We start from the raw sequence: 25300 nt of genomic DNA on the forward strand, positions 1-25300 counted from the left end.
ATAACTTATGACTTAATAGTATAAATCTTTTTGCTGGTGTTTTTTGGATGATGTTAGCGAGAGAGGAAAATCTGTAAATCCCTTTCCAGTAAGTATATTGATAATGGAAAATGAGGTCATAGTAAGAAGAAAGGAAGAAGTTGAAGATCAAGGAGGACAGAAGCAGTGAGGGTGAACCAGAGGTCAGGAGACATGCCACTGACAAGCAAACGCTCCAAAAATGAGGACCAAACGGGTCAAAATCCAGCTCCGTGTGGAAAGTGAGGGTTAGACTGGAAAACAGGAGTCTTTGATTTCACTTGTGCTACAAACATTGATTTGGAGTTCCAAGAAAGAAACAATGTTGCATCTGTAGTTTCTGACTTGCGACTTCCAAATGAATCATAGCAGCAAAGAAATGAAATGGAATGTTTTTTTAAACATTATGGTTTTTTCCACTACTTTTCAGAGAGTTGCATTTAAATGTGTGAAACAATTTCCCAAAAATAATTTGCCCTAATAGGACAAACTACATTATAATTGTCACCCTAAAAAAGGTCAAAGGTCAGATGTAGAAAACTAGATTTAGTTTTAAATATATGTAAAATATTAAGTAATTCATTTTTTTAGCTGTGATTTCTAGGTATGCACGATATACCGCCACCATATCAGTATCGGATGATTTATGCTCATGTTTAATGTTATTGTTATCGGCCCGATAAGATCATTTTTTTGCGATTTATTAAAGCTGATAAATCATGTATTATTTCCTTCAGATGAGACTCTTCAGATGCTCTGTTCATCATGATGGGTTTGAATTGATTGAAATATAATTAAAATGTGGATTGATTGATTTAAAAATGTTGATTTATTTACATTTATTGGCATATAGCTCTCAAAAATTATATAAAAATGTGGCTTTATTCATGTAATTTTATTTATCAGCCGATATATCGGTTATTGGCTTTCAATTATAAAGAATTATCGGTATCAGCCAAAATATTCATATTGGTGCTCCCTAAAATAACTCTCAAAAATTATATAAAAAATTTAATGTATTTAAATTTATCGGCCAATATATTGGTTATCTGTTTTTTAAATATGAAAACTATCGGTTTTAGGTATCACCCAACATTTTCATATTGGTGCATACATTCGCAAAAAGTATTTCAAAATGGTGATTTATTTAGATTTATCTGCCTAAATATCGGTTATTGGCTTTCAAATATGAAGAGTTATCGGTTATTGGTATCCGCTAAAATTTTCATATTGGTGTATTTAGATTTATCGGCCAATATATCGGCTTTTCAAAATATCGGTGAGAGTTTCAATAACGGTTTCATACCGTGCATTGACTCATAAAAATTATACAAATTACAATTTAGATTTATTTAAATGTGTCTGCCAATATATCGGTTATCGGTTTTCAAAATACCGGTGAGTTTCAATATCGGTTTCATATCGGTGCATTGACTCTCAAAAATTATTCATATAAAATTTTGGATTTATTTAAATATATCTGCCAATATATCGGTTAGTGGTATCGGCCAAAATTATATCGGTGCATCCCTAGTCATTTAGTCCCATAGAAGGTTAGGAACATGTTGAATCATGTTAGCAATATACAACATTTATTGACTTGTTTGAGTAAAATCTTTAAACTTTCAGGCAAGGAGATGTCAAGCCAACATCTAAGTTTGTCATCAGACTTTACTCGTCTAGTTAATATATCAGTCTTTACAGGGTTAAAGGAATAGTTCACCCAAAAATCCTCTTCTCTTGTGAGGATGTGTGGCGTCACACTGCAGAAAAGAGCCTGTGGTGAGCACACTGCAAAAAATGCTCTTCTTACTCAGTCATTTTGTCTTGTTTCTAGTCTAAATATCTAACAAATCGTAAATCAAGATGCATTTACTATATAAGTCAAACGACATAAGATATTTTTTCTTGTTTTAAAAAATAAATAAAATCAAAATGAAGAGAGTTTTTGCTTAAAACAGGCACAATGATCTGCCAATGGGGTGAGAAAAATAATCTTGTTTCTTGTTTCCGTCCCGAACAGAAATACGAGTATTTTTCTCACCCCATTGGAAGATAATTTTTCTTTTTTTAAGCATAAACTCTCTTCATTTTGATATTTTTCCCCAGACAACAAAAAAAATTATCTTATGCAATTTTACTTATCTAGTAAATGCATCTTGAATTAAGAATATTTAGATATTTGGACTGGAAACAATAAAAAATGACTAAATAAGAAGAGCATTTTTTGCAGTGCATCTCCACCTGTCGAGCTGCTGCTGCTTAACAACACCGTGCTTTAACTCGATCAATTGAGAAAACATGCATTCCAGTGTCTGCATTGCTCAATCATCACACCTATCACATGATGGGGCTGTTTTCTTAACCATCAGAAGTACAAAGTTCACATTACATCCCCCAAAAATGAGCAGCTAACACATCCTAAAAGTGGAGAGGGAGAAAGCGATGGAGGAGGAAGCTACAAACGCTGTGTTTGCTTTCCCTTTCCCCCCAGCTTTGGACACGGCCAACACCATGGTGAAGAAGCAGGTGTTCGAGCTGCTGGCGGCCCTCAGCATGTTCTCCCCCGAGGGACACAGACTGGCGTTAGACGCGCTGGACCATTACAAGGCAAGTGTGTCTGTGGCTCATGCTCTTCTGGAAGCCTTTCGGGATCGGTGAGGCTTTTCCGTCTCGGCTCAGCTCTAAAGTGTCTTCTGTGACGGGATTTCATCACTTTATACTTAAATACACTTCTTTATTATTCTATATTCTATATTATACATTATATAAATACACTTCAAAAGTGACACAGCTCAACATTTCTGCCTTGTCCATGGCTCATGCTCTTCTGGAAGCCTGTCGGGATCGGTGAGGCTTTTCTTGGCTCGGCTCAAAAGTGTCTTCTGTGACGGGATTTTATCACTTCATACTAAAGTCAGCATTTCTGCTTTGTTTGCATGTACTTGAGAAGCAAAATGACAGAAGATCTGGTTTCCTGAAGTCTTCACGGAAAAAAATGCTCTTCTCATTCAGTATTTTATCTTATTTTCAGTTCAAATATTCTTAAATCAAGATGCATTTACTAGATAAGTCAAATGACACAAGATATTTTTTCTTGTTTTCTGAGGAAAAATATAAAAATGAAGTGAGTTTTTGCTTAAAATAGGCTAAATGATCTGACAATGAGGTGAGAAAAATATTATTTCTTATTTCTGTTTGGGACGGAAACAAGAAACAAGATTTTAATCAGAAATAAGATTATTTTTCTCACCCCATCGGCAGATCATTTTGCCTGTTTTAAGCAAAAACTCACTTCATTTTGATTTGATTTTCAACAAAACAAGAAAAAATATCTTGTGTTGTTTTACTGATCTAGTAAATGCATCTTGATTTAAGAATTGTTAGATATTTAGACTAGAAATAAGACAAAATGACTGAGTAAGAAGAGCATTTTTTGCAGTGTAGCTCAAACAGAAGGTCACAGGTTTGAATTCCCAGGGAAGGCATGAACTGAGTTGTTTTGTATTAAAAGCAGTCTTCATGCATAACGTGTATAATCTGGTTGTTTTTTCTGACCCCAGTGGCACATATCTGTTCTTTTTTTAAGCATAAACCCATAAGGTAGTAAATGAAAGATCATGAAAGTGTTGTTTTTGTAAAAATGTATCATTATGCTTCTCCAGTAAATGCGTCTTTGACAATGTTTGGATATTTGTGCTGGAAAAAAAAAATTCTCAGTATTCTTACAAAAGTGTTTTTTCACTTGAGAAGCAAAGTGATGTAAGATATTAAGTCTCGTTCTCTGAAAAAATGATCAAAATGCAGTGAGGTCAAGCTTAAAGCCGGAACAAACACCTGCCAACGGGGTCAGAAAAATCATTGAGTGTAAGTTAAGTTCATTTTTCGGACCCACTGGAGGATATTTACTCTTGTTTTTAACACAAACTCAATGTTTTGATTTTGATTACTTCTTTTCTTCAGTCATGTCGTTTCTCCAGTAAATGTCTTGATTTTAAGAAGGTTTAGATATTAGTTCTGACAAACAAGACAAAAACACTGAGGAAGGAAATATGTTTTGCACACTGCAAAAAAAATGCATTTCTTACTTAGTATTTTTGTCTTGTTTTGGGAAAAATAACTCAAAATGAAGAGAGTTTTTGCTTAAAATAAGATAAATAATCTGCCAATGGGGTAAGTAAAATAATCTTGTTTTCTGTTTGAATTAAGATTATTTTTCTTACCCCATTGGCAGATTATTTATCTTATTTTAAGCAAAAACTCTCTTCATTTTGAGTTATTTTTCCCCAAACAAGACAATTACTTTTGCTTGTCTAGTAAATGCTTCTTGTTTTAAGAATTTGTAGATGTTTGGACTAGAAACAAGACAAAAATACTAAGTGAGAAAAGCATTTTTTTGCAGTGCAGCACAAGCAGATGATTTATTATTATTATTATTATTATTATTATTATTAGAGGGCAGATGCGCCAGTGGTTTAAAGATGAAATCATCCCGCATGTGAGACGGTGTTGTGTGTTTCCTCCAGTCGGTGAAGACGCAGCAGTATCGATTCAGTGTGATTATGAACGAACTCCGAGCCACTGATAACGTGCCTTACATGGTGACCCTTCTGAGCGTCATCAACGCCCTGATCTTCAGCGCCGACGACCTGCGGCAGAGAGACAAGATGCGCAAGGAGTTCATCGGTACGTGGACCTCAACCTGTGCAGCGTACACTGACTGAAGACCTTCGAATATACATGCATTCAGACAGTATGCTACATTAACTATATTGCACTTTTTGGGTGTGCAACCTTATGTGCACGATATATTGCAAACTGCAAAAAATAGAATGAGTAGCATAGAAGCCTGCTATTTACACCACAGCCCTATAGCCTTAATATACTACAATACTAACTCCACAGTCACACTCAATGCTGCCTGTTTATTAAAAATAGCATATGAAAGCCTGCATTCAGACAGCAGTATGCTACATTTATTATATTGCACATTTTGGGTGTGCAACCTATTGTGCACAATTTACATTTAAAATAGTTTTAAATAGTTTTATATATTTTAACCCAGGTGAAAAAGTCGTAATATTAAATGCATTAAACATGCATTATAATATATTTCTATTGTACTAAAAAGATACTCAAGTAAATTTTTAATGCATTTAATAGTACAGATTTTTCACCTGGGAAATAGTTTTTAAAATATTAAAATAGTATGGTGAGTATGGACAAATGCTATGTATACCCCAGCCCTATAACCCTAATATTATAGAACACTAGTGTACTAACTGCACAGTGTACACCGGATACTGCCTGATATTTATTTTAAAAATATAAATTGAAACGGCATGCATTCAGATGGTAGTATGCTACATTGTCTAATTTAATTCTGGGAAAGTAAATGTGGTTATTTTTATCTAACTTAAAGTCTGATCATCACATGCGCAGTAAAATATATGTTAAAACCTGCTAGTGCTCACTGCATATTGCACATTTCAATCAATTAATAGGTCACCTGAGTGTAAAACCTATTGTGAGAAATGCACATATTGCCTACATACAGCATTTTTCATGCATTCAGACAGTAGTATGCTTCACATATTTCACATTTTAAGTGTGCAACCTATTGTGCATTATATTGCATACTGCACAAATACTATGAGTAGTTGAGGAAGAATGTTATCTAGAATCGTAATATTATATAATACTAGCGTACTACTTACTGCACAATGTACACTTAATTATGCCTGTTAGTTATGAACAATAGCTTGTGAAAGCATGCGTTTTTCATGCATTTAGACAGTAGTATGCTACATTGACTATATTTTAGGTGTGCATAGACCTGTTGTGCACTACATATGGCAGTAGTATGCGTAGTATGCAGGATGAATGAGAAGTGATCCGGTCTTAATTGCGCTCACCTGTTTATCACTGTAGCTCCGCCTCCTGGTGTGTGTTTTAACACAGCTCACGTCTGAGCTTTCTAACACTGAGCTATAGATGTTTTTGAGTGTAATTTATGGATACTACATTTATTTTTGTTCACCAGGATTACAACTGCTTCAACTACTGCCCAAGCTTAGGTGAGTTTCATTCCAATTCATTTAAACGTGCTACATGAAATCCAAGTGTGTGTGTGTGTGTGTGTGTGTGTGTGTGTGTGTGTGTGTGTGTGTGTGTGTGTGTGTGTGTGTGTGTGTGTGTGTGTGTGTGTGTGTGTGTGTGTGTGTGTGTGTGTGTGTGTGTGTGTGTGTGTGTGTGTGATGGGTAGGTTTAGGGGCAGTGTGTGTGTGTGTGTGTGTGTGAGATGGGTAGATTTAGGGGCAGTGTGTGTGTGATGGGTAGGTTTAGGGGCTGTGTGTGTGTGTGTGTTTGATGAGTAGGTTTAGGGGCAGTGTGTGTGTGTGTTGGTGATGGGTAGGGGCAGTGTGTGTATGTTGGTGATGATGGGCAGGGGCAGTGTGTGTGTGTGTCGTAATGATGGGCAGGGGCTGTGTGTGTGTGTGTGTGTGTGTGTGTGTGTTGGTGATGATGGGCAGGGGCAGTGTGTGTGTGTCGGTGATGATGGGCAGGGGCTGTGTGTGTGTGTGTGTGCGTGCGTGTGTGTGTGTGTGTGTGCGTGTGTGTGTGTGTGTGTGTGTCGGTGATGATGGGCAGGGGCAGTGTGTGTGTGTGTGTGTGTGTGTGTGTGTGTGTGTGTGTGTGTGTGTGTGTGATGGGTAGGTTTAGGGGCAGTGTGTGTGTGTGTGTGTGTGTGTGAGATGGGTAGGTTTAGGGGCAGTGTGTGTGTGATGGGTAGGTTTAGGGGCTGTGTGTGTGTGTGTGTTTGATGAGTAGGTTTAGGGGCAGTGTGTGTGTGTGTGTGTTGGTGATGGGTAGGGGCAGTGTGTGTATGTTGGTGATGATGGGCAGGGGCAGTGTGTGTGTGTGTCGTAATGATGGGCAGGGGCTGTGTGTGTGTGTGTGTGTGTGTGTGTGTGTGTTGGTGATGATGGGCAGGGGCAGTGTGTGTGTGTCGGTGATGATGGGCAGGGGCTGTGTGTGTGTGTGTGTGTGTGTGTGTGTCGGTGATGATGGGCAGGGGCAGTGTGTGTGTGTGTGTGTGTGTGTGTCGGTGATGATGGGCAGGGGCAGTGTGTGTGTGTCGGTGATGATGGGCAGGGGCTGTGTGTGTGTGTGTGTGTGTGTGTGTGTGTGTCGGTGATGATGGGCAGGGGCAGTGTGTGTGTGTCGGTGATGATGGGCAGGGGCTGTGTGTGTGTGTGTGTGTCGGTGATGATGGGCAGGGGCAGTGTGTGTGTGTGTGTGTGTGTGTGTGTGTGTGTGTGTGTGTGTGTGTCGGTGATGATGGGCAGGGGCAGTGTTGCCAACTTGGCGACTTTGTCGCTATATTTAGCGGCTTTTCAGACCCCTCTAGCGACTTATTTTCAAAAAAGCGACTAGTGACAAATCTAGTGACTTTTTGGACAAACTTCAGCTACTTTAGTTTTCAAATGTCGCCAGTACTGTCCTGCGAGCGAGAGGTATTTTTTCCCCTCTGCCGTCACACACACCTCTCTCTGCGTCTGCCCTGTTCAGTGAATGGCTGAGGGGAGCTGCACGCGCACACAGACAGCAGCTGACAGACGTGAATGAGCGAGCTACACATGAGCACACAAGGTTGCCATCGATTTCTCACTTAATGTTATCTGCTTCTTTTGTTTTATATTTAAATAAATGAGTTATGATGAGTTCCATCTCTTGTGCTTGCTTATCACTTATATTACTCACTATCACAGAGCTTTAGTTCATCCAGTTTCTCAATTCAGATTTTACACATATATGTTTTTTTGTAATTCACTGTATCATATATTGAATGACAAAAAGGTATAGGAAATGAAAACATTTATTGCATTTATTGGACAGTCGGCTGTATTATATTATTGTAAAATATAGTAAATGAGCACGGATTAGGAGAGAAAAAACATCAGGCAGACTGAACGCAAGGACGGCGTGATGACGTCACTGATATGCTAATTAACGCATGACGTCATCTAGCGACATTTAGCGATATTTTTTTTTTTTTTTTTTTTTTTTTGGGCAGGCTTTAGCTACTTTCCTTGGAAAATAGTTGGCAACACTGGGCAGGGGCAGTGTGTGTGTGTGTGTGTGTCGGTGATGATGGGCAGGGGCAGTGTGTGTGTGTCGGTGATGATGGGCAGGGGCATTGTGTGTGTGTCGTGATGATGGGTAGGGGCAGTGTGTGTGTGTGTGTGTGTGTGTGTGTGTGTGTGTGTGTGTGTGTGTGTGTGTGTGTGTGTGTGTGTGTGTCGGTGATGATGGGCAGGGGCAGTGTGTGTGTGTGTGTGTCGTGATGATGGGTAGGGGCAGTGTGTGTGTGTGTGTGTGTGTGTCGGTGATGATGGGCAGGGGCAGTGTGTGTGTGTCGGTGATGATGGGCAGGGGCAGTGTGTGTGTCGGTGATGATGGGCAGGGGCAGTGTGTGTGTGTGTGTGTGTGTGTCGGTGATGATGGGCAGGGGCAGTGTGTGTGTGTGTCGGTGATGCTGGGCAGGGGCAGTGTGTGTGTGTGTGTGTGTGTGTGTGTGTGTCGGTGATGCTGGGCAGGGGCAGTGTGTGTGTGTGTGTGTCGGTGATGCTGGGCAGGGGTAGTGTGTGTGTGTGTGTCGGTGATGCTGGGCAGGGGCAGTGTGTGTGTGTGTGTGTGTGTGTGTGTGTGTGTGTGAGATGCTGGGCAGGGGCAGTGTGTGTGGCGGTGATGCTGGGCAGGGGCAGTGTGTGTGGCGGTGATGCTGGGCAGGGGCAGTGTGTGTGTGTGTGTGTGTGTGTGTGTGTGTGTGTGTGTGTGTGTGTGTGTGTCGGTGATGATGGGCAGTGTGTGTGTGTGTGTGTGTGTGTCGGTGAAGATGGGCAGTGTGTGTGTGTGTCGGTGATGATGGACAGGGGCTGTGTGTGTGTGTGTGTCGGTGATGATGGGCAGGGGCAGTGTGTGTGTGTGTGTGTGTGTGTCGGTGATGATGGGCAGGGGCAGTGTAGGGGGATAGACTGTACAGTTGATACAGTATATAAACCATTACGCCTGGGAAGTGTGTGTGTGTGTGTCGGTGATGATGGGCAGGGGCTGTGTGTGTGTGTGTGTGTCGGTGATGATGGGCAGGGGCTGTGTGTGTGTGTGTGTGTGTGTGTGTGTCGGTGATGATGGGCAGGGGCAGTGTGTGTGTGTGTGTGTGTGTCGGTGATGATGGGCAGGGGCAGTGTGTGTGTGTGTGTGTGTGTCGGTGATGATGGGCAGGGGCAGTGTGTGTCGGTGATGATGGGCAGGGGCAGTGTGTGTGTGTGTGTGTGTGTCGTGATGATGGGCAGGGGCAGTGTGTGTGTGTGTGTGTGTCGTGATGATGGGCAGGGGCAGTGTGTGTGTGTGTGTGTGTGTGTCGGTGATGATGGGCAGGGGCAGTGTGTGTGTGTGTGTGTGTCGGTGATGATGGGCAGGGGCAGTGTGTGTGTGTGTGTGTGTGTGTGTCGGTGATGATGGGCAGGGGCAGTGTGTGTGTGTGTGTGTGTGTGTGTGTGTGTGTGTGTGTGTGTGTCGTGATGATGGGCAGGGGCAGTGTGTGTGTGTGTGTGTGTGTCGGTGATGATGGGCAGGGGCAGTGTGTGTGTGTGTGTGTGTGTGTGTGTGTGTGTGTGTGTGTGTGTGTGTGTGTGTGTGTGTGTGTGTGTGTGTGTGTGTTTGTGTGTGTGTTGGTGATGATGGGCAGGGGCAGTGTGTGTGTCGGTGATGATGGGCAGGGGCCGTGTGTGTGTGTGTGTGTCGGTGATGATGGGCAGGGGCCGTGTGTGTGTGTGTGTGTCGGTGATGATGGGCAGGGGCAGTGTGTGTGTGTGTGTCGGTGATGATGGGCAGGGGCAGTGTGTGTGTGTGTGTGTGTCGGTGATGCTGGGCAGGGGCAGTGTGTGTGTGTGTCGGTGATGATGGGCAGGGGCAGTGTGTGTGTGTGTCGGTGATGATGGGCAGGGGCAGTGTGTGTGTGTGTGTCGGTGATGATGGTTAGTGTGTGTGTGTGTGTGTGTCGGTGATGATGGGCAGTGTGTGTGTGTGTGTGTCGGTGATGATGGGCAGGGGCAGTGTGTGTGTGTCGGTGATGATGGGCAGGGGCAGTGTGTGTGTGTGTGTGTGTGTGTGTGTGTGTGTGTGTCGGTGATGATGGGCAGGGGCAGTGTGTGTGTGTGTGTGTGTGTCGGTGATGATGGGCAGGGGCAGTGTGTCTGTGTGTGTGTGTGTGTCGGTGATGATGGGCAGGGGCAGTGTGTGTGTGTGTGTCGGTGATGATGGGCAGGGGCAGTGTAGGGGGATAGACTGTACAGTTGATACAGTATAAAAACCATTACGCCTGGGAAGTCCCCACAATTCACAAAAACCTAACGTGTGTGTGTTTCAGAGAAGAGGATGATGAAGACCTGATCATCCAGTGCGAGGCGTTTGAAGAGGCCATGGCTGAGGATGAGGACGAGCTCCTGAGGCTTTATGGAGGAGTGGACATGAGTGACCATCAGGAGGTCTTCATGTCTCTGTTCAATAAGGTGAGCGCTGTGTTTGATCGCTCTGTGGCCCGGTCCATCCGGCTCCTGCAGGGTCTGTAACCTGTGTGTGTGTGTGTGTGCAGGTGAGCAGTTTCCCGTCTTCACTCCAGCTGTTGTCCATGTTGCAAGCGCTGCTGCTGCTGAGTCCCGAGCGGGCCGATATCTGGCAGGCGTTGGAGTCGCTCACGAACCGCGCCTCACTGATCGCTCAGAGCTGTGAGTTTCCCTCTCATGCCATGATTCTGTGTATTGTAGTCTTGTGAATTTATGAGGTTTAGGCTCAGTAGGTTTGATCAGGAGACACAGAAATGTCATGTTTTGGCTGTCATTATTCTTTTTGCTTTTACTGAACTCTTTTGAAAGCATCCGAGGGCAAGGTGTCATCACTGGGCATGTAATAATCATAACACCATTTACAAAAAGACAACACATGTTCACAGAATAACACACATGGCACAAACGGAGGCAACTTTATCACAACTATAAGCTCTTTTTTTTTTTTTACTGAGGGGAACTTGCTTGCTTTACTTTGCTTGCTCATTTATTTACATATTCACTTGCTCGTATATTTACTTTATAGATTTACTTGCCTATTTACATATTAAAATATACATTTATTTACTTTATTTTTTACTTGTATGTTTACATTTACTTGCTCATTTATTTACTTGCTATTTATTTAATTAGATTTACCTATTTATGTACTAATTTACAATTTTTTTACTTGTAAATTATATTGTATATTTATTTACATGCTTATTTATTTACTTATTTAATTATAAATTTACTTATTCACACATTATTTGTACTTTTTCCACTTTCTTTATTAGTTTATTTACATGTATTTCACTTTTTTTTGCTTATTGACATATTAATTTAGTAATTTATTGATTTGCTTATTTTCTCGTAGATTTACTTGTTAACATATTAACTGATTTACATATACATTCAGTTGCATATTTAGGATGTTGTTTAATGGCCTGCTAATGCACTCATTGGTCGTGAGTGTTGTTGTGAGTTTGGTCTATGGAGATGTTTAATTACCTGCTCATTGTGTGTGTGTGTGTGTGTGTGTGTGTGTGTGTGTGTGTGTGTGTGTGTGTGTGTGTGTGTGTGTGTGTTTGGTCTATGGAGATGTTTAACGGTGATGTTTCCTCTGCTTCAGCGGAGATGGACTCGTGTGAGAAGATCCTGCAGCGGCTCGTCTTCGCCAAGGAAGTGTCCAAAGGTTCGTCTGAGGTCAACGGTTGCAGAAGAAAGAGTCGAGCCGTTCAGACTGAGGCGAAAGACGACAAGCTGGGATGTTCTTGCAGATCAACCAACAAAGAGCCACTGGCCAACTCCACAAAGACTGTATCTACTCCATCTTCTCCTCCTCCGCCCAGCATTCAACCTCCCAGAACAGGACCTCCACCTCCAACTCCTTTACCAGGATTGGGGATGCTTCCTCCTCCACCACCACCACCACCTCCTCTTCTTGGAATGGGTTCTGCAGGTCCACCACCGCCTCCACCGTTACCAGGATTTGGTGCACCTCCTCCTCCACCCCCTCTGCCTGGAATGGGTGCACCTCCACCACCTCCACCTTTACCAGGAATGGGTGCACCTCCACCACCTCCACCTTTACCAGGAATGGGTGCACCTCCACCACCTCCACCTTTACCAGGAATGGGTGCACCTCCACCACCTCCGCCTTTACCAGGAATGGGTGCACCTCCACCTCCTCCACCTTTACTAGGAATGGGTGCACCTCCACCTTTACCAGGAATGGGTGCACCTCCACCACCTCCACCTCCTGGTATGGGCGACGTAATTGTGGCCCAGACGTTTCATCCGATTGGTCAAACCTACGGCGCCCCGATGAAAAGCGGCCCGTACCCCACCCTCAGGATGAAGAAGCTCAACTGGCAGAAGCTGAACTCCAGAGCCATGACCGGTGAGACTTCAGCGTGTCTGTGAGCACACACACACATCTGCCTCGAGCTGACACATACATTGCTTAACTTTAGCTGAGCCACTTTGGATGAAAGCATCTGCCGAATGCATGAAAAATGTAAACGCCAGGGTCATTATTGTTAACTGAAACCATGGGAATATGTCATTACTTGAAAGAACATTAACTGAAATAAAATGTCATTAATAAATGTTTCAGCTAGTTGCCTAGGTGCAATTGTTGCAAATCTTCAAGTTGAAGTACTAAAATATCTACAACTAAAATGCAAGAAGTAGTGAAATGACAAACACAACAACATTGCAAAAAATTTACATTTAAAACTTAATAAAAAACGTAGACTTTTTTTAAACTAAACACACAACTAAATTACTAAAATGTTAAAATAAGAAAAATAAAAACTGCCTTTTAAAAAATAATAAAAATGATACACGCAACAAAATTAAGAAACTTACAACAAAATTTACAATAATAACTAAATAGACATATTTAAAATAAAAAAAAACTGAAAAATGCAACAAAATTACTAAAATTTCACATTTAAAACTTAATAAAAACAAACAAACAAAAAAATATATATATATATATAAAAAATTTTTTTAACTAAATGCACAACAAAATAACTAAAATACATTTTTTTTAAAAAATAAGCTAAACAGATCAACTGAAACACACACAATTACTAAAATTGATAACAATAAAAAAAACAGCCATTTAAAAAAATATATAATAAAAAAATAACATTACAATTTATAATTTTATTTAATATAATTATAATAAATAGAAAACTATAATTTTAAAGGGGTGATGAATTGAGAAATCAACTTTCCCTTGAGCTTTTGATATATAAAAGGTCATGGTACTATAAGAATATCCTGTAAGTTTCAGAGATGAAAACTTCCTTGTTAGTAAAAGAAAAGCTTTTATAGACACCAGGCTCAGAAAACGATTGTGTTCGCATCTTGACGTCATCGACTGACGAAATACACCTCTACGGAATAATAAGCACGTCTAATTCTGTAGCCCCGCCCACAGACTCGTCTAATTCAGTAGCCCCGCCCACAGACTCATCTAATTCAGTAGCCCCGCCCATACTCGTCTAATTCAGTGGCCCCACCCACAGACTCGTCTAATTCAGTGGCCCCGCCCACAGACTCAGCTAATTCAGTGGCCCCGCCCACAGACTCGTCTAATTCAGTAGCCCAGCCTACAGACTCGTCTGATTCAGTAGCCAAGCCCACAGACTTGTCTGATTCAGTAGCCCAGCCCACAGACTTGTCTGATTCAGTAGCCCCGCCCACAGACTCGTCTGATTCAGTAGCCCAGCCCACAGACTTGTCTAATTCAGTAGCCCCGTCCACAGACTCGTCTAATTCAGTAGCCCCGCCCACAGACTCGTCTAATTCAGTGGCCCCGCCCACAGACTCGTCTAATTCAGTGGCCCCGCCCACAGACTCGTCTAATTCAGTGGCCCCGTCCACAGACTCGTCTAATTCAGTGGCCCCGCCCACAGACTCGTCTAATTCAGTGGCCCCGCCCACAGACTCGTCTAATTCAGTGGCCCCGCCCACAGACTCGTCTAATTCAGCGGCCCAGACTCGTCTAATTCAGCGGCCCAGACTCGTCTAATTCAGCGGCCCAGACTCGTCTGATTCAGCGGCCCAGACTCGTCTGATTCAGCGGCCCAGACTCGTCTGATTCAGCGGCCCAGACTCGTCTGATTCAGCGGCCCAGACTCGTCTGATTCAGCGGCCCAGACTCGTCTGATTCAGCGGCCCAGACTCGTCTGATTCAGCGGCCCAGACTCGTCTGATTCAGCGGCCCAGACTCGTCTGATTCAGCGGCCCAGACTCGTCTGATTCAGCGGCCCAGACTCGTCTGATTCAGCGGCCCAGACTCGTCTGATTCAGCGGCCCAGACTCGTCTGATTCAGCGGCCCAGACTCGTCTGATTCAGCGGCCCAGACTCGTCTGATTCAGCGGCCCCGCCCACAGACTCGTCTGATTCAGTAGCCCAGCCCACAGACTCGTCTGATTCAGTAGCCCCGCCCACAGACTCGTCTGATTCAGTAGCCCCGCCCACAGACTCGTCTGATTCAGTAGCCCAGCCCACAGACTCGTCTGATTCAGTAGCCCCGTCCACAGACTCGTCTGATTCAGTAGCCCCGCCCACAGACTCGTCTAATTCAGTGGCCCAGACTCGTCTAATTCAGTGGCCCAGACTCGTCTAATTCAGTGGCCCAGCCCACAGACTCGTCTGATTCAGTAGCCCAGCCCACAGACTCGTCTGATTCAGTAGCCCCGCCCACAGACTCGTCTGATTCAGTAGCCCCGCCCACAGACTCGTCTGATTCAGTAGCCCAGCCCACAGACTCGTCTGATTCAGTAGCCCCGTCCACAGACTCGTCTGATTCAGTAGCCCCGCCCACAGACTCGTCTGATTCAGTAGCCCCGCCCACAGACTCGTCTGATTCAGTAGCCCCGCCCACAGACTCGTCTGATTCAGTAGCTCCGCCCACAGACTCGTCTGATTCAGTAGCTCCGCCCACAGACTCGTCTGATTCAGTAGCTCCGCCCACAGACTCGTCTGATTCAGTGGCTCCGCCCACAGACTCGTCTGATTCAGTGGCTCCGCCCACAGACTCGTCTGATTCAGTGGCTCCGCCCACAGACTCGTCTGATTCAGTGGCTCCGCCCACAGACTCGTCTGATTCAGTGGCTCCGCCCACAGACTCGTCTGATTCAGTGGCTCCGCCCACAGACTCGTCTGATTCAGTGGCTCCGCCCACAGACTCGTCTGATTCAGTGGCTCCGCCCACAGACTCGTCTGATTCAGTGGCTCCGCCCACAGACTCGTCTGATTCAGTGGCTCCGCCCACAGACTCGTCTGATTCAGTGGCTCCGCCCACAGACTCGTCTGATTCAGTGGCTCCGCCCACAGACTCGTCTGATTCAGTGGCCCCGCCCACAGACTCGTCTGATTCAGTGGCCCCGCCCACAGACTCGTCTGATTCAGTGGCCCCGCCCACAGACTCGTCTGATTCAGTGGCCCCGCCCACAGACTCGTCTGATTCAGTGGCCCCGCCCACAGACTCGTCTGATTCAGTGGCCCCGCCCACAGACTCGTCTGATTCAGTGGCCCCGCCCACAGACTCGTCTGATTCAGTGGCCCCGCCCACAGACTCGTCTGATTCAGTGGCCCCGCCCACAGACTCGTCTGATTCAGTGGCCCCGCCCACAGACTCGTCTGATTCAGTGGCCCCGCCCACAGACTCATGGAGCTGTGAAGAAGATGGCAAGATATTGCGCTATTCCTGGTTGTGGAAGAACAGTCTTTCCTTCTGATCCTAATATTAGGAATGAGTGGTTGAACTTTATTTTTAATGAAGCTCCAGCTCACGTGGGGAAGACATGTTCACTGCGGGATCGTTTGTAAACTAATCTCCGGTCGATGGATTTGCAGATATATTGAGAATAAAACACAATGCTCTTTCTTCTACATTGGATCTGACAGGAATGGTGCAACACACTTATGTGAGTAAAACGTGTTTTATATGTAATAGTATTGCATTGTTATAGATCGTTTTGCTCGTGTACGTGTCTAACAGAACATACCTTTACACGCTGGACTAATGGTATCATCCCCGGGCTGTGTCCGTGATTTCCAGACGGGCTTGCGTTTTGGTAGGCCGATGAATCTCGTAATATCCCTTTCTTGTTCTGCGCTATTCTCTCTCTCTCTTGATTTAACATTTGAAGGGCACGCACGCACGTGTATGTGTGGTGGTTTGCGCTCATGTGTAATACAACAATAATAGTCCAATCAATCGCGGGTCGATGAGAAATAAATCATTGTGTTTGTTTGATAAAGACGTTTACGAGCTCTGTGATCGAGAGAATTATTCTGGTGCCGCTTTCAAAACAATCCCTCATGTGAACTGAACTAATAGTGGAACTGAAGCTCATTATATATGCAAATCTTATCCAATCCTAGCCGTGGGCGTTTACTTCCAAATCTCCAGTGGTACGCCCACCAAAACCCAGCGTTCAGGAGAGAGCCTCAAAACCAGTGTAGAAGACAGCCTATTACTTATTAGTTATGATGTTTTTGAATGTAAAAACCACACAAACGTCATTAGTTAGATAACAGTATAAAAAAAAACAGTTTGTGACACCTTTTAAAGAAATAAAATGGCCATTTAAATAATAAAAATGACAAACAGCAAAATTACTAAAGTTTCTAAATTTAAAACTTAAGAAAATAGACATATTTTATATATGTTTATATATAATATATATAAAAAAACTAATAAAAATTACCAACAAATTTTACTGTTAACTTAATAAAAAGCTAAATAGACATATTTAAAAAAAAAAACAATAATACTAATAATACTAACAAGCAATTTTTAAACCATAAAACAATTAGAAAATGCCAAACACACAAAAAAATTACAAACATTTTTACAATTGGAACTTAATAAATATATATTTACCAAGACCCATATTAGACATAAAGTAAAAAAATTACAAAAATTACAAAAACGCAATTGTAAATGAAAGAAAATATGATATTCAATTCAAAATATTAACAAATTATAATGGTATATAAATAATACTTAAATAACACTGCTAATAGCCAGACTTTTGTTTATCAGTATATAATTGAAAGATTCAATAAGAGCATATTTAGACGAGAATAGACATGTGAAGAGAGCGACCGCAGTCTGACATTAATTTAACATTTCTGTCTCTCCAAAAGTCCTGATCATTTCAGAGTTTATGTCTCTGCTCACGGATGGTTTCATTGCCTGAATATTTCATAGTTAATTTTCTCTTGTGTAACTTATTAAATCACATGCTTTTAGTCCGCTCTTGCCATTATTGTGTGACGCGTCCGTGATTTGAAGCTAGTTTGCACATGTCTAAGTGCATATTTGCTATTCTTTCTCCCATGTAGACGGTCCTTCCATATGGGCATCCGTCCCGAGTGACTCGCCGCTGGAGCCGAATTACAGCAGCATTGAGCAGCTCTTCTGTCTGCCCGTGGCTGAACCCAAAGATAAGGGCCCGGCCGCCTCCGTCAAGAGAGAGCCCAAAGAGGTGAGATTAAACACCAGATGCACTCACTGGAGGTCCAGAGTTTGGAATAATTACATTTTGTAAATGTTTTTGAAGTCTCTTCTGATCACCAAGGCTGCATTTATTTGATTAAACAAAATACAGTAAAACTGTTTAAATATAATTCCAGTGTAGATCATCTGTTCTCTGTGTGAATATATAGTAAAGTGTGATTTATTCCTGTGATTAAAGCTGAATTTATCATCATTACTCCAGTCTTCAGTGTCACTGATCCTTCACTAATCATTCTCATATGAGGATCTGATGATCAACACACATTTAAGATTATTATTAAAGTTCCCGTTCTTCGCGATCTCATCTTTCAAACTTTAGTTAGTGTGTAATGTTGCTGTTAAAGCATAAATAATACCTGCAAAATTATAAAGCTCAAAGTTCAATGCCAAGCGAGATATTTTATTTAACAGAAGTTCCCTTTCAAAGCCTACAGCGAACGGCCGGTTTGGACTACACCGCTGCACTACCTGCTGTGATGACGTCACTAGAACCGTTTGTTGACTAAAGCTCCGCCCACAAGAACATGCAAAATAGGGGGCGTGGTCTCGTTGCTCTCCCACGTGGAGAAGAGCGCGCATTCAGCGCTTGCATCTCCCCGTTATGGTAAGAGGCGGGACCTTTCCGGGCAAAGTGCGCTAAGCTCCTGTCCAATCAAAACACTGGAAGCGCTGGCCCAATCAGAACTCGTTATGTGCTTCTGAAGGAGGGACTTCATAGAACAAGGAAATCATCAGGCCGTTTTTAGGACAGAAGAAACAGCGCTGTACACAGAAGTCAATTGTGTGAAAAATACTGTGTTTTTTTACACGCGAAACATGAACTCATGTTATATTGCACACTGTAAACATAATCAAAGCTTCGGAAACACACGAAGAACGGGACCTTTAATGTTTAGTCTAAGGCAGCCCATAGAACTGAGGTGGGGAACGTTGATCCTGAAGGGCCACTTTCTTGCTTGAGGTTAGCTCCAGCCCTAATCAAACACATCTGAAGATAATCAAGGTCTTCAGGATTACTAACCCTGCGTCCCAATTCGCATACTATCCATACTAAATAGTATTCGAAAATTGAATTAGTGTGTCCCAAATCGTAGTATGCTGAAAGAGTATCCCAAAGATTCCCGGATGGTTTACTATTTCCGGTCCGAATTCGAAGTGCAGATCGACGGACACTCTAACGGCTGATATTACCCACAACCCATTGCGAGTTGGACGATGATTCGATTAGAACTACAAACTTGGATAGAAAGTGTTAAAAAACTACAAACATGGTGGATGTGCGAGTCTGACGGTTAAGTAGAGAGGTTTAGATAAAGGGGTTTGAGTGATTAATTATCAGTATTTAACCTGACGAAAATACATTTATTCAGTGTTGTCCACATTATATTTCACCTGCAGCAGCATTGAGAACTTTTGTAATGACACGTTTGGCCATTAACTTTTAAATTCATCATTATATTTAAACTGCAAACACACGAGGAGTCTCTGCATTAAAGACACATGCATGTCAGATCAACGAGCGGCTACATTTCTCTCCGATACGGCAGGAGATTAAACTGAATGTGGAGGATTTGAACTGTGACGATGATTGACAGGGCAGTTTAAACGGTGATGGGATGCACGTAACTAAGCGACAGAGTCCGTTAAAGATGGCGAAGTAGTAACTTATGTCCCAAAGCTTGCATACTCTTCTGCCACACGCTCAAAAGTATGTACTTTTTTTTTTACAAAAAGAGTACATACTTTTAGGACGTAGTATTAGTAGGTGAATTGGGACGCAGCATAAAGTTACAGGCAAGTGGGTGTTTTTTTTTCAGGGTTGGAGTTAAACTCTGCAAAAGAGTGGCCCTTCTGGACCACTAGTGGGAAAGTTATGAAACTTGGCACATTGATAGAGGACAGTCTGATCTGTCATCACAGCAAAAAATTTGGAGACTCTAACTCAACCCCACTAGCGCCACCACCTGTCCAAAGTTGCACTTACGTTTGTGCTAATAACTCTTGAACCCTAAGGGCTAGAATCCTCTGATTCCATGGCTCAAGACTATACGCTCCATCCCTACGACGTCATTTTCTATAGTGCCAATTTTCCCACTAACGCTAAAAAAAATCCTCCTAGATGGTTTATCTAATTTGCATGAAAATTTAACCAAATCATCTTCAGGCAGTGCCAACAAAAAGTTACGGAATTCAAGTTGATTCATCTACACAGCGTTTTAAATTATGCAAATTGGATACGTGTCATAAACGTTAACATTTTTTTAAATTCAATTAAACTCATGGATGGTATTGTGTCTCAGGGCTCTTCGAATCTCGTAAACTAATCACAGATGTCTAAGATTAATTTCAAAGATGGGCCCAATTAAAGGGTTACTTCAGCAATTAGCATATGGCTTTGTATCAGTAAACCCTGATATTATTCACCTCACATATTAAACACACAGTTTTTAATTATAGTGTCTGTTCTCTAACTGAACAGATTTGATGAAAATGATCGTGGTCACGGTGGGAAAGTGATTCAGTAATCCAGTAGCGGTGGCTTTGGGAGTGGCCTTGTAGGGCAGCAAAGCATTCTGGGAATTGTTGTCTTTCATCCCCATGAGAAAAACATATGTTTTTCGTACTGTGAAGAGATTTGTGGCTGATTCAGAGCACACACGGGTTCGCGCAAACCTCAAGGTGGTTCAAACCTCAATCCTCCAGAGGCCTGCAGTTGTGCGTAAACCTACTATTCGACCACCCCTAACCAATGCTCACCGGCAGAAACGGTTGCAGTGGGCCCAGACATACATGAAGACTAATTTTCATGTCTTGTTTAATGATGAGTGTCGTGCAACCCTGGATGGTCCAGATGGATGGAGTGGATGGTTGGTGGATGGCCTCCATGTCCCAACAAGGCTGCGACGTCAACAAGGAGAGGTGGTGGAGTCATGTTTTGGGCTGGAATCATGGGGAGAGAGCTGGTAGGCCCCTTTAGGGTCCCTGAAGGTGTGAAAATGACCTCTGCAAAGTATGTAGAGTTTCTGACTGACCACTTTCTTCCATGGTACAATGAAAAGAACCCTGCCTTCCGTAGCAAAATCATCTTCATGTATGACAATGCACCATCTCATGCTGCAAAGAATACTTCTGTGTCGTTGGCTGCTATGGGCATAAAAGATGAGAAACTCATGGTGTGGCCACCATCTTCCCCTGACCTCAACCCTATTGAGAACCTTTGGAGCATCCTCAAGCAAAAGATCTATGAGGGTGGGTGGCAGTTCACCTTAAAACAGCAGCTCTGGGAGGCTATTCTGACATCCTGCAAACTAATTAGAGCAGAAACTCTCCAAAAACTTCAATGGATGCAAGGATTGTGAAGGTGATGTCAAAGAAAGGGTCCTATGTTAAGATGTAACTTGCCCCGTTTGGATGTTTTTCACTAAATATCACCACCTAATGCTACAAATTCAGCAAATGCCCGTTTTCAGTTCTTGACAACCTATAAAATGTTTTAAATCTGTTGTGCATAATAATTTGGAACGGTACATTTTCAGTTTTTTATTTTTGAAATAAATACTGTTATCATTAGGAGGTTTGTTGAATAAAATTTGAATTATGCCCTAATGGTTGATGACTGTCATTTGCATTGACTAATCATGAAAATCATAGAAGGATTACATTTGCATAATAATTTGGAACGCGGTGTAAAAGTTTTTGAATTCTGCGCAAACAAATTTTATATAGCGCTTGCAAAAATAGACCTAAGGCTGTATCTCCGCAACATTTTATTGTATTCCGACTAAACTTGGTACAGATCATCACAAGCAAAACCTGAGGCTATATGTTGCGTTTTGGCACAGCGCCACCTACTGGTCTGGAGATATGAAAAATAGCTATTATATAAAAATATAGATATTTTTGTTTATAACTTCTGAACGGTTCGCCCAAAAATCATAAAAGTGGTCTCGTTAAATTTTGGGCTTTGGCCATTTTGAAATTTGTAGTAAAATGCTGTATTTCACGAACACATTAACTTATTACAAAACTGGGTATGGGTCATCGGCATGAGACCCTGAAGGAGCCTGAGAAGTTACGAGCCAACGCCACCTAGTGGTAAAATCAAATATTCACATGCTTATGACTTTGGATTTGGTCGTCCTTAGATTCCTGAATCCTTGCCAAGTCTACACACGCTAGGTTTCGCCTCACAGTTTATTCAATGTTGTGATTTAGTATTTAAACAACTTTCACAAATATCTTCAACAAAACATTAGTCCGATTGAGACGAAACCACTGTAGGAAAATCGGAATAATCGTGAGTTGGCTTAAAGCTAATGGTCAAATGTTAAAATTTTGATAGCAAGTGGCAACAAAAATGCATTCAAAGTCAGGTGTGGGTCATTTATTTGTATTGTTTTATATGCTCATGAATACAAATGTCTATAACTCCTAAACGAAATGAGATATTTTCAACAAATTTCACACGCTTCTGTATTGGGGCACTCTGAGGACACACACCAAAAGTGGTGGGTCTGCTCCGCTTGCTGGCGCTGTAATGAAATAAAATAAAACATTGACTTGGCCATATTCAACTCAATGTATTTATGGGTTATCAACCTTTTAGCTTTATTGTCTCCAAATGTCTTTACTCATGTGTGCAGTTGGTCTGCTGCTAGCTTCCTTGTTTGCTTCTGTTGTGCTGGTCCCTGATAATTGCTGTTTGCAGCTATATTTATTATTATATTTTGATCGCATAAATGCAACCTTGAGCAGAATAGACTTGTTTCAAAAACATTTAAAAAAAAGTAATTCCAACATTTCACTATTCGTGCAAACACATAAAATGGATTGTTCAATGAGACGAACGTTTTTTTTATCATTAGGAATTGATTCAAATTGCATGATTGAAAAGGAAAGTTGTTTTAAATGTGAAGCAAGTTATTAGTCATTTTGGATAGATTATAAAGACAAATATTTATTTCTTTAGCGTAGGCTTTCCCAAACTGGGGTTCATAAGTTGATTTAAAGGCTACTATTTAAATCTTACAAACGTAAAATCAAATGTCATTAGAGTGATTCATTAATTTACTGAAATATAGGAACTAAATAGTCTGTTATAATTCATGAAAAAATGGATTTTTCTAATGTTTCTCAGATTTCCTTTATTGACCCCAAGAAGAATCTGAACCTGAATATATTCCTGAAGCAGTTCAAGTGGTAAGATCAGATATTTTTGACTGTGTTTCTGTTATTTTTACTGTGTCAAGACGTTTACAACGTTTAATTCCCTCCCAAACAGCTCTTATGAAGAGTTTGTGGCGATGCTGCAGAAAGGAGACTGTTCCAAATTTGACGTTGAGTCTTTGAAACAGCTCCTGAAACTGCTTCCGGAAAAACATGAGGTACAATGGATATGACAATTCACAAGTATTTCACATTCATAGAAAACAATGCTCACAATCTGTTTAAAGTGCCCCATTATGCCATTTTAAAGGCTCGTAATGTTGATTTGCCGTCTCCTACAACAGGTCCACATGCATTCGAGGTCATAAAACCCTTTATTTGTCTCATAATCTGCACTGCAGCATCAGCTCTTTTCTCTCAGTGTCTGAAACGCTTCGATCAATGATTCAGTCTCTAAGCTCCGCCTCTCTGAGAGCTGCTCTGCTCTGATTGGTCAGAAAGCAAACGCTCATTATCATATCTGAATCTCAGCTCTTACACACAGTGATATGAACGGTAATGATGGTGTGGGTTTAACCGAATCAATCCCAGCAGAAAACCGCGTCGTCTCCACATGAACAACACCAACCAAACTCTTCCAGTCTCAGACACAACTACAGTGAGTGAGGGCGGGGCTAAGAGACCATGTTCAGCCAATGGGGTGACATTATGCAAATTAATCCAATCTACGCAGGTTCTGCAGGAAGGCCTTTGACCTTTTACATTCACAAACAGCTTTATTACACATGAACGGTAATACCTTAAACCATAATGGGGCAATTTATGTATCTAATGATCAATCCAAAGGACAACCTGCTGTCCTTTTGAGGCTCATTTACATCTCATTACATATGCAGTCTATCCTGCTGATGGTCAGTCGAGGGTTTTGCATTTAACTTTATTCCTTCTACTTTTCCAGATTGACAACATAAAATCCTTTCAAGGAGATCCGGACAAACTGGCCAATGTGGACCGTTTTTACCTCTTCCTGCTGGCTGTACCTTGGTAAAGTTACACTAAAACAACACGTACTGAAGGGGTTAAAGTCCAGTATACTATGCATGAAGCCGTTATTATGTTGGCTTGATAATGAAATCCTGTCTAATCTTATTCTTCATGTGAGACTACATTTAATCAGTGTCTCCTAGAGCTGACATCAGACTGTTTTTCTAACTGATGAAAATAATAAAAAATAAAAATAAATCTACAGAAAATCCCACAAGCTTTCATTGATGGGCTACAATAACTGTAATAGTGTATTTAAGTAGGGCTGGGCAAAAAAATGTATTTTTAGATTAATCTGGTCGATTCAGAATCGATTCTCAAAGGCCACGAAATCTATTTATTTCCGCTAAGAGTGAACATAAGATTAACGTAAATCTAATTACTAGTCTCCTCCCCTAGATGTCTCCCATTTGCCTTGCATGATCTTACAAAGGAGCAAGAGGCGCACATCATTCATCCATTCAGTGTTTAAAGGGCCGGTGAAATGCTGTCTCATGCATACTGAGCTTTTTCCACTGTTAAAGACTTGGATTCCCATCCTAAACATAGACAAAGTTTCAAAAACTAATGTCGGACGTTTGATGGAGTATTTCTGTGTCAAAAATACTCCTTCCGGTTTCTCACAAGTTTCAGAGAGTTTTTTTCGAGTATGGGTCGGCTTGACGTTAAATAGAGCGGAAGGTCCTTATATGGGCCGTACGGGCTCTTCTCCCGGTAGGGTGCGCGCGCGCGTGACTAGAGCGAGAGAGAGGAAATGCACGCCCATACACTCCCGCCGCGCTCCACTTTATTCCTATCTGTGACATCAAGCGACTTCAACGCTTCAGCACAGCAAGTCACTGCTGTCAGGACTTCACCAAATCATACCAAAGAAGTGTGTTTTTGATGGAGCGGTGGCGATAAAGGTTCGGTCCTGCTTTGGAAGCAGCCGGTGAGTTAAACTGCTTCAAATGTCTGTGCTGTCGGCTATCGTCGCGTGAGTAAACATCAGTAAACGACACGATCGCGTGCTTCGTCATTCAAATGTGCTAACGGACTCCATTGCTGTTCTCTGTATAACGTTACACTAGTCTGACGTGCAAAACCGTTTTGCTTGCTACTGCTAAGGTTTAGTCTCATACAATAGTCCATAAACCGAATCATGTCCTCATAAACTGCGAGTAAACACACAAATGTTGACAGGCCACTAAATACAGTCCATACCACAGAGACGGACGTCCTGCTGCTGCTGCTTCTCCTGTTCAATTTATTTCAGCCTCAGAATGATTCTGGATCATATCTGTATTAGCTGAGATCGATAGCCAAGGGTTTCTCCACGCTTGAGGACGTCACCGCTTTGTGCGCTCGTCATTCTTTAGCTCCGCCCACACGATACGCCTCCAGGCGCTCGGTTTTTTCCAGAAAGACTCGGTA

At 42.2% G+C, this 25300-nt stretch overlaps 1 protein-coding gene across 6 annotated transcripts in view; it reads left to right on the forward strand.

Moving 5' to 3' along the window:
• The window catches only part of inf2 (inverted formin 2), a 65513-nt gene that overhangs the window by 18620 nt on the left and 21593 nt on the right, over positions 1–25300 (forward strand). For 5 of the 6 annotated variants that reach the window (XM_067454863.1, XM_067454865.1, XM_067454864.1 and 2 more), the window contains exons 3-12: positions 2513–2628; positions 4545–4704; positions 6062–6095; positions 10451–10592; positions 10676–10808; positions 11758–12528; positions 17503–17645; positions 22815–22876; positions 22959–23061; positions 23802–23887. In XM_067454863.1, the coding sequence (XP_067310964.1) occupies positions 2513–2628; positions 4545–4704; positions 6062–6095; positions 10451–10592; positions 10676–10808; positions 11758–12528; positions 17503–17645; positions 22815–22876; positions 22959–23061; positions 23802–23887 (1750 nt within the window). Of the gene's footprint in view, positions 1–2512; positions 2629–4544; positions 4705–6061; positions 6100–10450; positions 10593–10675; positions 10809–11757; positions 12529–17502; positions 17646–22814; positions 22877–22958; positions 23062–23801; positions 23888–25300 lie in introns of those variants that run through there. The other variant, XM_067454868.1, reaches the window with a different exon arrangement.

Source organism: Pseudorasbora parva, chromosome 10 (assembly GCF_024679245.1).
Source record: "Pseudorasbora parva isolate DD20220531a chromosome 10, ASM2467924v1, whole genome shotgun sequence".
Classification (NCBI taxonomy): domain Eukaryota; kingdom Metazoa; phylum Chordata; class Actinopteri; order Cypriniformes; family Gobionidae; genus Pseudorasbora; species Pseudorasbora parva.